Source organism: Vipera ursinii, assembly GCF_947247035.1.
Source record: "Vipera ursinii genome assembly, chromosome: 1".
NCBI lineage: Eukaryota > Metazoa > Chordata > Lepidosauria > Squamata > Viperidae > Vipera > Vipera ursinii.
The window spans coordinates 115696664-115711717 of NC_139512.1; the positions used below are offsets into that span (position 1 = coordinate 115696664).

A 15054-nucleotide genomic window follows, 5' to 3' on the forward strand; every position below is an offset into this window, starting at 1 on the left:
AAAATGCCCCCCTCAGCCCGCCCCCCCCCGCCCAGTGCTCCAGGCAGATAAAATGTACACATTCATTTTTGAAACCAAAGAAAAAATACAACAACAGACAGAAGCACAGACTTAGAAAAGACAAACACAAAACATTATTCAAACTGGCAGTGGAATTTTCCTTTTATTGTTACACCCCAAGGGTGCCATCCTCAAGCAAGGCAACAAACTAAGAGACGGGCAAAACGCACCGTTCACAAACAACAAACAATATACAATATGGCTCCCATATCCCGCCCTCCCACTCCCTATCCCACTACCAGCGCCCACACAATCTGCTTTGGGACTCCAAAATTGGAAACCAAAAACTATCATTCCTGATAAGAATGTTTCATCGGGTTGCTTATTCCCTACAATGCAATTTAACAAAAAAAAATCTGGAGAGTTGAAAGAAGAAACCAGTCAGCCCAAACAATACAAAAGAAAAAAGCGAATTTACTCCCTTCCATCGGGAGATGCATCTGATGACAGGAAAATGTTCTTCCCAATGCTCTCCCTTATCTTGGAGATTAAGTTACAATAGGAGGGAACGCCATGGTTATAGTGGAAATTTGGTGCAAGAGAGAGGTATGAAGAAACCTTGAAAGGGAAATTTGTTATTCTTGTCTTATTCTAAGACAAGATGTATGAAACTGCAAATCCCGCTGGGAAATGCCCTATTCATTTATTCACTGCAAAAAAGGGATTTCAGTGTATGATGGATGCTTCCGAACTATTGATAGCCCTTTTTTACTATTACTATGGTGAAGATTTAAGAACTTAATGTTAGGAGAAGAGAACTGGGGAAAGAACAAGCAGGATATGGTTTTAACTTCTGTATCAGGGTATCCCAAAAGAGGAGACCAATACATACTTTCACTTTTCCAAAGAAATCAAGCATATATGAGTGTGTTTCCAACTTCTTGGGAAAAAATACCAATAAAAATGAGAACTTTGGGAGCTCCTAAATATTTACACGCTGCAGTCTTATCCTTGTGTGACCTCTGTGCTCTTACATATATCTACTGTTACCCACTTGGATAAACATATGATCAGCTCCACAAAGAAGCTCATTTCTTTTATGCTTTCACCTGAGCCTACTTCACTGGCTGAGATCTTTATAGTGCCTCAAGACTAATGGAAATGAATGAGGTAAGGAGTGAGGGATACGCAAATCAAATATACATAGGTATACATATAGATCTATTGATAACAGTATTCATATCCTGCCTGGCCCAATCACCAAACTCATGCTTTTAACCCTGGCATAGCCCTTTCAAAATGGTGGGGTGGGGGATCTTATTTTAATACTATGGTAATCATTAGCAATGGCAGTTCTTAGCCTCCAGGTCTAACTGTAAGTACCACTGTGTTACACGTTCCACCCTCAAAAGTCGCTTTCTCATTCATTACAAATACATACATACATACACCCACACACAATATATGTGACAAATCCCCCAAACATGAGGTAAATAAATTCAAATCAGTATCCGGGGAATCCCCCATAGAGAAGGTTCAAAGAACCCACCGTGAACTGAGGGGACAAAGACAGGAAGCGTCTTTCCCTCACCGCCCCCTGATCTGTGTTGATTCTAACCCTCAACAGAAACGGATCAGACGTAGGACAACCTCCCCAATGATGCAATTCACAAACAAAACTGGGACATACAGCTCAGCATTGATCTGGAAAGTCAGTCGATGCGATCTGACCCAGAGGGCTAGTCGGCACTGCAGCCAAAGCCCAGGTGGATCCAGCACACCTAGCTACAAGACCAAAAACAAGGCTTGACTTTGGAGACTGGCATAACCCAAGAGATTTACTGCCCCTGTTTCACATTCCGTTCAGATACTAACTGCAATTAATTCATTCTGTCCTCATCCACTCTGAAGTGGGCCGCAGAGTTTTGGCATGCATTGACCCAGTTTGGAATGCATTCAAGAGAACGAATTTCCAATCTACTCCACTAAAGAGCAATAAGCAGGCCTCCTGCTCAACTACCTTGGATGGGAACTATAGACGCAGCCTCTCAACAAAGGAAGCTGGCAGGGAGTGAAGTACTAGACTGGCAAACAGTATATATCATGACTCGCACTGAGCCCATGACACGAAAGCAGCAGAGACATGACAACATGGAACCAGGCACCTAGCTGGGTAAGAAATAAGGAAAAAAAAACATGAGAGGGCTGCTTTCAATCTTCTGCACCTCTGAAACAAAGCCGTATTTTTTGACTTGCACATGATTCTGCCATTCCTAGCTGTCTGCTCCCCACAGCCATCCCTCACTGTTCATGGACAGAAGATGCTACCGCATCCCAGAGAGGGCCAAAACCCGATTTTCGAGATACAAAGCTAAAATAGCTATGGGTACTAAGGTTAATATAACCTCAGGCCTCAACAGGACACTCCTCCTCATGCTGAAGAGGAACACAAAAACCTTCCCAGGTTTGCTTTTTATACGTCAGGTGCTGTGGGCCACATAGGAGAATGGGCTGGGAGTCCCTCATTTAAGCAAGCCCACTGCTGCATAGCCACAGCTGAGCCTTTTAAGAGGCCTGCAGCAGGAAGATGAGAGGGCAGAGCAGGCACAATGGAAGAGGGAGGAGCTTGACCCATGCACAAGCTGCTATACTTGTCGCTCCTCCCTTGGACAAAGTCCGTCCCCTTTCCTCTTACACTTTCAGTCCTTCTCCTGCATCATACTCTCCTCTGTAATGCCCTGAACTGCCAGCTCAGCAAGTACATTGTCTAGGTAGTTGGGATCAGGGTAGCCGTGGCCCGTGAGATTGGACCCAAATTCCGTCTTGTGGTGAATCTCATTCCAAATGACTGTATCCGATTCCCCAGTGGTGCTTGAAGTGCCTATGGCAAAGATCAGCCTTCGATCCCAGGCCACCAACAGCAGTTTCAGCACCTGCCAGAGGAAATGGACAAATATTAGAAGAGTTGGGTATCCAAATGGGAAGGGCCTTAGATCAGAGGTCCCCAACCTTTTGGGCATCAGGGACCGGTTCGGTGGAGAGAGGTTTTTCCATGGACTGGAAGGTGAGTGGTTTCGTGTGCTGCCTGCATCTCGTGGATGGGGCTTTGTTTGTTTGTGCAGCCCAGTTGCTGGCATGCCATGGCCCGGTACTGGTCCACTGACTTGGGGTTGGGGACCCCTGGCTTAGCTCACACAAGCAAAATCACTTCTATTTTTTTTTCTACTGATGTTCTTGCAAAGATTTGGATTCTGATGCAAATCTACCCAAAGGATATGGATAAATTCCACAAGTACATTTGTACAATTGAGGTAACATTACGCGCACTAATAGAGGCTCCAAAAGGGGAATACTGCTGATAACATCAAGCACATTGAAAGGAGCATTCAATAGGGAAGATGTTGGATCAAGGAGACCATGATATTTACGGACTGGCTTTGAATTATTTACTCTCTCTTATTTTGAGGATAAAATTGGGAAGGCTACGGAGAAGAAAAAGAATCCCATATGACTCCCTGAGCAATAATAGGAAAGGAACATGAGTGAAACTACAAGCCAACTCTTCCTAGGCCAATTGGATCCTCTTCTCCAATGCTAAGAAATAATTACTCTCAGTTGTGCGGGGAAGGGGGATACATGTGAGCTAAGGGTTGAACTGCAATTTCCATCACCTTCAACTACTCCATTGGTTAGAAACAACTAGAATACTGCAACCCTTCTTTTCTTTCTAGGCCTCTGTTTCCTTCACAGAATCCAAAGCAACATAAGCTACCGTTGTGTAAGTTGCTCAGAAGAAACCCTGTCAATGACAAACTTGTGCCCTAGACAGAATACACTGTTTTTGGCCACTAGATCTGTTCCAGAGACACATTTTTATATTTATTATAATATTAAGGTGCATTCTACCTTTCTGCCTCTTTCACTGTCTGGGAGGTAGCAGTGTCGAGGAAAACCCCGGGCAGTGAAACTCTTCCCAGGACTCGGATGCTCTGGTCCCTAGAAAGAACAGGAAATAATTATTACTTCTAGGTAAAAGACAATGCACATCCAACTGAGGCAACTATCATACAAATTAACTAAAATCTCTCTTTAGATGTGTCTAAAGAAAATTCAGCCTCAGCAGAAGAGGGCACTACCTCATTGAGACTGCAAGGGCTGAGAACTGAGTTGGCTTGGGATGGACTGGAGACTTCTAATCAATGCTTCGGCTAGTCTAAGAAACCAAAATCATCTTGGAAGAAGCTAATGGTTTCTATACTGCTTCCCAGAAAACTGAAAGATATTACCATGAGGTCACCAGAAGAAGTTTGAAGGAGGCTTCACTTTTTACAGAAGGTTTACAGGAGCAGGATGAAAAAAACCCTAGCTAAAATCTAAATACTCCATTGCCCACTATGGTCTTAGTTGCAAATACACTCCTCTTAAGACCCCTACCTAGGAATTCTCACCTGTATTCCTGGTGGAATGTTGTAGATTATTCGGATAGTCTTACAGTCAAGATGTCCCGGCAGTGAATGCGGGATGAGGTGATATTCCATTTTTCCAGGAGGCTGGGTGCCAGTCTTCACCCCATAGATGGTTTTGCAGGTTGGACACTGCAAGCTCCCATCCTAAAAGAAAAGAATATAAACAGTAACACCAGCACAGAATAATAATAATAAAAAACCATCAGGATGGTATTAAGTAATTATGCTACAAACACTGTAAAACAACTTGAGTGGTAAAGGAGTAACAGATAAGATCTCACTGTCCAGAATGCTTCATAACTTCATACATCCTCAAATTAAAAACAAAAACAAAACAGAAGTAGATTAAGGAAGATTGAAGACAAGGTCTCTCCTCTCTTAATTTGCATATTTAGCCCCTCTAAGCATTTTATTCAAACCACATATGTTAAGTTCTTCCAGCCATAGTTTGCAGTTTTAAGCATAGAGTCAAGTTATCTTTTGAAATGTAGCACGAGAATATTTATTACTTTTAATAAGCAGTATGAGAACTGAATTTTTAAAAGGAGAGAAAAGATGTTACTTCAATAGTTAAGTCCACAATTTTATCACAGGTTCAGCAATGTTTTGAACTCAGCTGACAAGGAAAGCCTCTTTATTAGCCCAGGGAACAGCAGTGAACCTGTTAAAGCACTGGAAATACTATTAAATGGAGACTCAGAGACGGGTGTTTTTCTGTCCATGGACCCCAAATGGCAGCTGGTGAATTCTGCACTTTCAATTTAATTCTGAGTCAGGAAAAAACCAGACTCTTCCATTAAATTATCAGTATTTGCCTTTGATTTGAGTAAATTATTGACTAGGCTCACTACAATAGATCTTAGCAGCAAACAAGCAAGCCATAATTTGATTCTTTTTCTAATTTGTTCCTCTTAAAATAAGATAAACCTTGTCACTTTTTTTGCAAACACATGGCACACATTAAAAATGAAATTCCGATGCCTGCTCTCAATATGTGTGTGGGTGTATACACATACATGCATACACACAGAAACATATATACATAAATATATTATCCAAAAATAAAATACATTTTTAATTTTAATTTTTAATCAAGAATAAAATAAGTCCAGGTCTGTGGTTTGCAGGATACATTATACTATGGCCAAAACAAAATAGGTTTAATATGACACGTGATCCAACCCCCACGTATACGTGCTCAAAAACTGTGGTCTGATTGAAAGCACATCTCTAAAGGTATTGGGTGTGTGTGTGTGTTGTTTTGTTTTCTTAGTTAAGAGTTTATTTTGTTTGTTTAAAATCATATTCCTGTACAAGCATTAGAAATGATCAAGAAAGATTTGGCAATGTAGTTTAACAGGTATGACCCCTGAGGTAGCAAGCAAAAGACAGATAACAGGGCATTAAAAAAGTCAGGCCTTGTAAATGGAGCAATCTTCTAGTACTTTATTGTAGAGAAGGAATGTAGATACAGGGTGAAAGCAAAACTAAGGCACCAGCCTCAAGATCTGAATTTATGTGATTATTTTATTGTTAATATAGAATTTTGTGGGAGAGGGGTTGTCCTCTCTAGGCAAATGCAATTAATTACTCCTGACTGATAATGTATATTTTTCTCTACAATCCTTTGCAAATCTGTATTTGGCTGGGACTACAGTGATCACTGTTTCAGAGTATTTTAATAAAAAAAAACCCCAATTTGCTTTGGATCTGTATTGCTTTGGTTCATTTTCCCACGGATAACTTTTTCCATGACAACAGAAACAGAGGCTTTTTCATCCAATGCATTAATAATCTTGTATCTTGGTTTTTTAATCACCCTGTAAACCGCCCTGAGTCCTTCGGGAAAGGGCGGTATATAAATGTAATAAAATAAATAAATAAATAAAATAAATAATGAGATTTTTAGACTGATGTGCCATCACAGAATCATAACTCAGTAAGAGGGGAAATCAAAATACTATTTAAGAGATGGTGATCATTAGAATTTCTAAGCATGGGGAAATACGGCCACCTGTGTGATCTTAGCCAATTCAGGGAACAAATACGTATTACACCTCTGTTGTTTTCTCAGTTAAAATACAGTAAAAATCAACAATACAATTAAATATGAGCAGCACAAAGACTTTTCATACAGCATGTGCAACATTTCCTAGAGGAAGTCAAATAAATTATGATATGTATTTCCCCTACAGCTTATGGATATAACAAATTGGATGTGTTGAAGCTCCAACTTGTCCCTTGTGACTTCCTCCACTTTAAATGCAGAACAAAACACCATGAATGGCATGAAATCACAGTATCCCCCTGAGAGACCTTTATTTTTAAATATGAAGACTGCTAGCTATTCAGCCTTGAATAAGGTTCATGATTTACCCAGTGTTTCCCCAGAGAATAGCAATACACCACAACTCTGCCTTCCTATCCCAGGAACACACCTTATTTCCATTGTTATACATGGCCACGAGGCAATGGAGGTGATACATGTGACCACATTTGGACAGTTTGCCCACCAATTCTGGCTTGACGACTGGTTGAGGCCCTTTGTAGCCTGAGGGAGCAGAGAGGCGTTCCATGCAAATAGTACAGTCCTGAAGAGAAGTGGGAAATTGTTAGGTGAGAAAGCATCAGAATCTTGGTCTACAGCAGTGTTTCTCAACCTTGATAACTTGAAGATGTGTGGACTTCAACTCCCAGAATTCTCCAGCCACTATGATGGCTGGGGAATTCTGGGAGTTGAAGTCCACTCATCTTCAAGCTGCCAAGGTTGAGAAACACTGGTCTATAGGAAGATTAGGTTACATAGGTGTGAGTTGTTGCGGCCTTACTGATCTCCTTGGAAATAGATACATCTAAAGCAGGAGTTTCAAACTTGGTCCTTTTATGACTTCTGGACTTCAACTTCCAGAATTCCTCAGCCAGGCACGCTGGCTGAGGAATTCTGGGAGTTGAAGTCCACAAGTCAGAAAAGGGCCAAGTTTGAAGACCCCTGATCTAAAGGAAGCATATCTGCCACTGCCATCCCCAACATTAAAATAAGAGGAAGCTACCCGTAGCAGTGAGGATATTGAATTGATCATCTAATTCAATATTATCTGCCTGATCTGAAGTGGTTCTACTCTTCTCAGTCTCAGCAAAATTCCTCTAAACATTTTGGCCTTCCCTGCATCTTCACTGTAAACCAAGGACAAACCGGGTTTCTCTGTATTTTATTAACCAAGCTTAATGGCTTCATGTTATGTGTGAATACAGTTAATGGTGGGTTCAAATCAAACACTATACAAAAACCAAATTCACTGTGCTTAAGCTTAGTGCAATATAAATTTAGCCACTTTGGTATTCTGAGGAAACACCCACCAAAGAAATAAGCTACACAGCAATAGATAGTTAATCGGCATATTGTACCACTAATAGTTACAGTTTAATTTTTGTCCTGAAATCTGCATACTAAGCATATTGCTTCTGCATCAACAAATATTTCACTACCCTTGGCTTCACTACCCTTGCAGAAATATATAGAGAAAACCAGACTTACCTCATCTGGAGGATGGCGTACCTTCTGCAGGTATTTTTTCAAGACTTCCTCTGTAGTTTTACCTAGACATCAAAACGAGAGAAGCAAACTGAACACCTCTTTCCTGATAGCCATCAAGAGAACGGAAGACATGGCAGGAAATGGAAACGCAGGGAGGAAGGGAGCAAAGCTTCCTAGTGCTTTGTTACAAGTTTTGAGAGAAATACAAAAGAGAGAGAGAGGGAGGGAGGGAGGGAGAGAGGGAGGGAGGGGGAGAAAAAGAGGGAGAGGGAGAGAGCAAATGCCATTCTGCAGTTTTGTGGAGCCTGGTTTTCTCCCCAAGCCTTTGGTGTTAATATAGGTAGGCCTTGACTTATAATCACAACTGATCCAAATTTTCTGCTGCTAAACGAGATAGTTTAGCATATACATAGAATGAAGGCTACTGCTAAGCTTGTAAGCCGCCCTGAGTCTTCGGAGAAGGGCGGGATATAAATGGAATTAAAATAAAAAAATAAAATAAATAGTTGTTAAACAAGTTTTGACCCGTTTTATGACCTTTCTGGCCACCTTTCTGCAGTTGTTAATTTAATAACATGGGCATTAAGCGGTTCTGGCTTCCCCATTATCTTTGCTTGTCGGAAGGTGGCAAAAGGTGATCACATGATTCTAGGACACTGCAGCAATCGTAGATAAGAGCCAGCTGCCAAGCCTCTGAATTTTGATCACGTGACCACTTGGATGCTGCAACAGTCATTAAGTGTGAAAAATGATCATAAGTCACTTTTTTCAGTGCCCTTGTAACTTCAAACGGTCACTAAATGAATGGTCGTAAGTTGCAGATTACCTGTACTGGATCAATTCAGATGTTACTAAGTCGGTTTGTGAAACATAACCGTAGTCTGCCCAGACATTCAAACTATCAACTAATATTTCTGAGTAGCAAACCAGAATCAGAAGCTATGCCTGAAGTATATTGCATACCACCTTAGTCTAAACTATGATACTAGGCAATCTTCTTCTTCCAGGTCAAAAGCACTTTGATGCACAACACCCAGTTGAAGGCTCCTTTCCTGTCCCATGAAGTTACTCACTGAAGTGGTACCCATTTATCTACTCACGGTCACCCACTTTCAAACTGCTGGATTGACAGGAGCTGGAGCATGTGACTGGCGCTCATCCTGCCCTATGGCAGCAATGGGTCTTGAACACAAGCCTGCTAATTGTCAGCCCAGCATCCTAACCTTGTGCACCACCACACTCTTGTACTATGAACGTTCTCATCAGTGAATGTTAACTGAAGGCGCATCCCACTGTAAGCCTGCATGATACATAGAGGCAGGCTAAGTAGAAAGAAAATACAAACAGTCATAAAACTTTTGCTGAGGGCTTCTTAATTAAGCTTCCCAATAATCTAAGCTACCTACAGCTCTGCTTTTGCTTTGAACTGCCATGGTGGCAGGGTTCAGAACGAACGTGCTTGTTTTAATCTTAAATAGGCTAACAACCATGTGTACACCTCTAAAAAATTAAGAAACAACAACGATAAGAATGGATTTTAAATCATCATGCCAACTTGCTCAGAGTCCGCAGTGAGTCAAAATTTACACCCTTCTCACATATGGGAGAGCCAGTTTGTCTCTCCTTGTGATGTTGTAATATTCTTGAATGTGCCTCCAGATGAAAGGTGGCGGCAAACCAAAGTCAGACTAAGCAGTTCCAAGTCTCACTCCTGTATATGATGGCCCTTGTCTTTCTAGCTTCCCTCCTGCTTTCAGGAGTATAATTTTATGAAGGAGTATACAATACTCATAACCTTTGTGTGCAGCTGCACAGATGGATGAGTGATTGAATTCTGCACTGAGGAGATAGCAAAGCTTATAGAAGAATCTCTTACTCAGTGCCCTGAGGAAAATGTGCCTTTGTCTTCAGTACATAAACAAACAGAGACTACAACAGATTAATCTGACAAAAAAATTAACCCTTATCCTGTCTTAAGAACAGGAACTATCTTGGGGCAGAGCACAAACGATGGAATCCCATTAGAACAGGGGTGTCGAATTGCCGGCCCATGGGCCGGACACGTCATCGGGAAGACACGCCCACCCCATTGCCGGCAATGGCGAAAAAGCTCCAATACGTTGCACGACATCACGTGACGTCACAAGTTTGACACGTCTGCCATAGAACAGGGACATGTGATTCTTTCATGATTATGTTTTTGCTCACTTCTTTTTTCTGGATATGAGGGGGCATCTCATAGGTGGAACTACATCACCTAATTAGTCAGGGCCACAATTTCTTATTTTTTACATTCTTCTCCAGCATCTGGGAAGAATTCTAACCTGACCAAGATTATTGCAGGCATGAACAACTTAAACAACTCTCAAGAGTTGCCTCAACTCTCTCTGTAGCCTTCAAAGCACTCTCCAACCACAGCAGCTGAAAACTGGTCTGCTATTTGAGGCACAAAATAATGCTGATGGAGTGAAGCAGAAGCCAAAAATAGATTTAGCAGTTAAAAACCAAAGAAAAACCCCAAAATCTGGGAAAACAACCAGAAAAATGTGGCTCTAACTACATGTGCCACATCTCTCCACTTGTTTTATATCAGTCTACCCTTCCCCCATCCCAAGCTCTTCTTCTCTAACAAAGTATTATATGGACACCGGCTACTGAAAGGTTGCTCACCCATAGCTTTACAATATTAAAGGACAGTACTATTGTACAACATCACTCCTCCAAAAAGTGAGAGACTGTATCACGGGCTTCATTATTCTGTTATCAAATGATATGAATCAAAGGTGGAACTTGAGTTGCATAATACCTACACATTACCCGCCTCTATTCACCCTTATCCCTGATGCATGCAATTCTCTAGATGCTTGATGAGACAACCGTACTCTGTATGTGCTCCCTTGAGAAAGATGGAAGGAAAGCAAAGAACAGGATTACCGGCAGCAAAGTGACAAGAATCAATTACAGCAGTGATGGAAAATCTGAAGGGCCAAGCTGGGGACAAATCATCCCGAAGAAGGTCTAGCTACGTGATTGCTCAGGGTGGATAAAAAAGGCACTCACACAACTGACAGCAGACTACAGTGCAAAAGTTAAGCTTCAGCTCTTTATCATGAAAGGAGCAGGATAAGTATATCTGCCCTTGCGGCATTTTAACAAGGCTGGTGGTGAACTCACGCGCTCACTCTAATGACTGTGATTCCGTGTTCTTTATAGACACACAAGGGACAACGGGCTTCTAAACATCTCTTTTATTCCACTGTCACCTGGAAGTAAGGCTTGCTATTTGTCAAGCAGATGGGATGGACCTTGGAGAAAGGACAATTTAAAAAGGAAAAGCCACATACCAGAGAGTGTGTGAAATACATCATGCTCACTACAGCTGGCTGGGAAAGGATGAGGCAGTGGCGGATGTGTTCTGCTGGGAACATGTGTTAGGCAATGTAGAAGAGTGCTCTGGAAGGACACCGGTTGGATATCTGCCACTGTCCAACCATCAACGGGTACAGCCACGTGTGTGGATGGGGTAGCAAAATGGAAGTGGGGAGGGGGCAGCGCAGGGAGAACAAAACTCTTTAGAACGAAGTCTGAGTGATAGTTACAAGAAACCAGGAGAGAAGAGAAGGAAGAAAGGTACGTAGACTGAGGCCTGCAAAGAGAGGAATATACTGTCACCCTCCAGAAGTAGCCAGCCAAAAATAATACCTGATATCCCTCTGCCAAAAGTCATAAGCAGCCAGGGACACACTCAGGCAGAAAAGGAAGATGCAGGTGTTTAGCCAACAAGCTTAACCTGCATTTTTTTCCCCCCAAGGTACAGCTGGCGCCTCAAACTATCTTTCACAGTTTCTAACTTCAGTCAGCACAAAATCTGGTTTGGTGTGATGTCCAAGTTACAATGCACATTCTCTTTATGGGTTTGCATATTTTGGACACCCACCCCTTCCAGTTATGCCGTTCTAACAAGGTGAAGCAGTAGGAAGAAGCTGAAAAGCTCTTGTTCTTACCTTTCTTGGTCTGCTTTTTGGTAGTCTTACGGCAGGTATTGGCGATGCCAGGGATGGATTTAATGTCACTCTTGCTGACAGGAGGAGGGTGCAGAACCAGCTTTGGAGGGCGAGTCAGACAGACTGGGAGCCCTGCAGCACTCATAAGTATCCCTGTGATTCCTGACAGAAGAGGAAGAGAGCACAAGCATTTATAAACAGCCTCTTTCTTGCTTTATTTCTGTTTTACACTTATGGGCTAGGATCTTGTTTCATCTGTGCAGTTATTGCCCATTTATACAGGGTTATGGACGCGGTGGCTCAGTGGGTTAGGACGCTGAGCTTGTCGATCAGAAGGTCGGCAGTTTGGCGGGTCGAATCCCGAGTGCCGCGTAACAGAGGGAGCGCCTGTTACTCGTCCCAGCTTCTGCCAACCTAGCAGTTCGAAAACACGTAAAAATGCAAGTAGAAAAATAGGGACCACTACGGTGGGAAGGTAACAGCGTTCTGTGTGCCTTTGGTGTCTAGTCATGCCGGCCACATGACCACGGAGATGTCCTCGGACAAGCGCTGGCTCTTCGGCTTTGAAACGGAGATGAGCACCGGCCCCTAGAGTTGGAAATGACTAGCATGCATGTGCGGGGGAACCTTTACCTTTACAAGGTTATAGCAGACGGGCTCTTTGCCGGTTCCAATTTTTATAAGGCTTTAAAGGAAATCAGAAAACTAGACAAGCCATTTACAATGTCATATCCTCTTCATATGTTTGACTAATATGCCATGCTGGTCTCAGGGTTTGGGAATTCAACTTATTTGAAAGGCATTAATGTTGAGGTTTTTAAAATTCAAACTTCTAAAACGTGCACAATCATTCTCACACATAGTTAAAATGAGCATTTTTTTTTTCTTTTAAAGTTCCACTTCCTCCCTATGGCACGTGTACAGTATACTAGTTTTCCCCAAATTCTACCTTTTAGATGTGTTGCGCTGTGTGTCTCTATCTATCCCCAAGCAACATGGGCATTGAACATCCCATCTTGTAGAACAGACATGTCAAACACAAGGCCCGGGGGCCAGATCCGGCCCGCGAAGTGGTTTCATGCGGCCCGCGAAGCCATCCTGGAAACAGTGAGGGAACGGCCACCACTGCCTTGGCCCTGGCCCAGAGACCCCCCCTTCTGCCAGAGACCCTCAGATCTGTCCCACTCCTGCCCAGGCCCCCATAGGCACCCTTGATGCGAATGATGTAGAGCTGGCCACGCCCACCCAGTAGGCCATATGCACTCTGGCCACGCCCACCCAGTAGGCCACACCCACCCTGGCCACACCCAACCGGCCCCCTGAGGGCAACCACAATGCTGATGCGGCCCTCAATGAAATTGAGTCTGACACCCCTGTTGTAGAACATCACCATCACCTTCCTTTATCTGTTCCTCAACACAACTTGTATCTTCATTCATGTACTGCTCAATGTTCCTCTTCCACTTTTTGAATGAATACAAAGAATTGGCTCCTCCCCCCCCCCCCGCCGCCCAATTCTTGGGAAAACCCTGCTGAAGTCAGGGTTTCAAAATGCCTTCCTGCTTAAGGGTCCCTTGCTTAGGTCAATCAAGAGCTATTAATGGTAATTCTGATCCCACCAGATTTTTGATTCTCTTACCTGCTAGGGCAGGGTTGACTGGGCTTGAGCCATTGAGGTTTTTTACAGGAACTGTAGGGACTCTGTGATAGAATAAAACACAGGTTATTAGAGATGGCTGGAAAATGAACCTGCATCTCTGTAAAAGCAGGAGTCTCTAAGAACTAAGCATACATGGGAAGAAAACTGTGAACAAACATCAAAGCAAATCTTGGATTCTCTGAAGGATGGAGCTGGTGATGGAGTATGAGAACAGAGAGGAATCCACTGTATCTTATATATGCTATATGGAGGAGGGAGAGCAGTTTCTGCATATTCTTTGATCCTTGGACTTTTTTCTTTAACATCCTAAAAGGTATCAAGTCTAGACCAATCTAGCATGGCAGATTACAACTCTGCCTTTGGTTGCTAGCAGCCTGAGGCACAAACACTTTTCCTTGTTGAGCTAGGAGACCCAGTCTGAGAAAGATAAACAAGCAAATGGAACTTGAAAGAAGGGTAGGTAACAGAGGCATAAGGACTGGTTTGGTCAATAGGCAAATCAGTGGTTTGTGATAGGCATGTTATTCCTTAAAGGCATGTGTGCCCAGGGATTGAGAAGATGGTTAGATGTATATGGATAGCCTTATTCCAGTCATGATCATCTACCTGCCCAAATGAATTACAGGATGTCTTGTAGGGACTGGCAGGCCATGGGAACAATAGGAAACAATCTTTTTTAGAAAATATTTTCAGGATGCTTTTTCCTTCTATTTTTAATCTCAAGGCTATACCTTCTGCCCAAAGTTAGGATGGTATTATTTTACTAAAACATCCAGGTGCCTAACAGAAATTTATACCAATTTTTATACCAATTTTTTTTCAAACATTTCATAGACTCAGCCATCACTCTGATGCAATTCTCCAATGCCCAAATTCTGCCCATGCATTGACAATCAGGCTGGCATATAGACTAGAATCTGTGCATAGAGGAATTGACTGTCATCAGGCATGGACGTGGCCACCAAATCTAATGGTTTTAAAGAGGGAACTAGAAAAAAATGCACAGAAGATTGCTTTCTCAACTGCTATTCACTGTGATGGTTGTCTACTATAATCTGAACCACAGACTTTAAATCTCAGCTTCCAGGGAGCAATAGTGAAAGGAAAGCTGTTGCTCTCCTATTCATTCGTGAGGTCACTGAATCAAAATTTTTGGTCACTGTTGGACCCATAATGTTTCAGCTGATAGCAATAGCAAGAAGCATTTAGACTTATATGCCACTTCACAGTGCTTTACAGCCTTCTCTAAGCAGTTTCTAGAGTCAGCATATTTTCCCCAACAATCTGGGCCCTCATTTTACTGACCTTGGAAGGATGGAAGGCTGAGTCAACCTTGAGTGGGTGAGAATCGAACTGCCGAACTGCTGGCAGTCAGCAGTCAGTAGAAGC

General features: G+C 42.5%; 1 protein-coding gene across 1 annotated transcript in view; it reads right to left on the reverse strand.

Annotated features, from left to right (window-relative positions):
• Positions 1-207: 207 nt before the first annotated feature.
• DTX4 (deltex E3 ubiquitin ligase 4) overlaps positions 208-15054 on the reverse strand; it is a 39343-nt gene continuing 24496 nt past the window's right edge. Inside the window, exons 3-9 of the mRNA XM_083348199.1 lie at positions 13645-13706; positions 12006-12167; positions 8002-8063; positions 6905-7057; positions 4449-4610; positions 3907-3996; positions 208-2933 (exon numbers count right to left, since the gene is read on the reverse strand). Of these exons, the coding sequence (XP_083204325.1) occupies positions 2700-2933; positions 3907-3996; positions 4449-4610; positions 6905-7057; positions 8002-8063; positions 12006-12167; positions 13645-13706 (925 nt within the window). The 3' untranslated portion in view covers positions 208-2699. The remainder of the gene's footprint in view (positions 2934-3906; positions 3997-4448; positions 4611-6904; positions 7058-8001; positions 8064-12005; positions 12168-13644; positions 13707-15054) is intronic.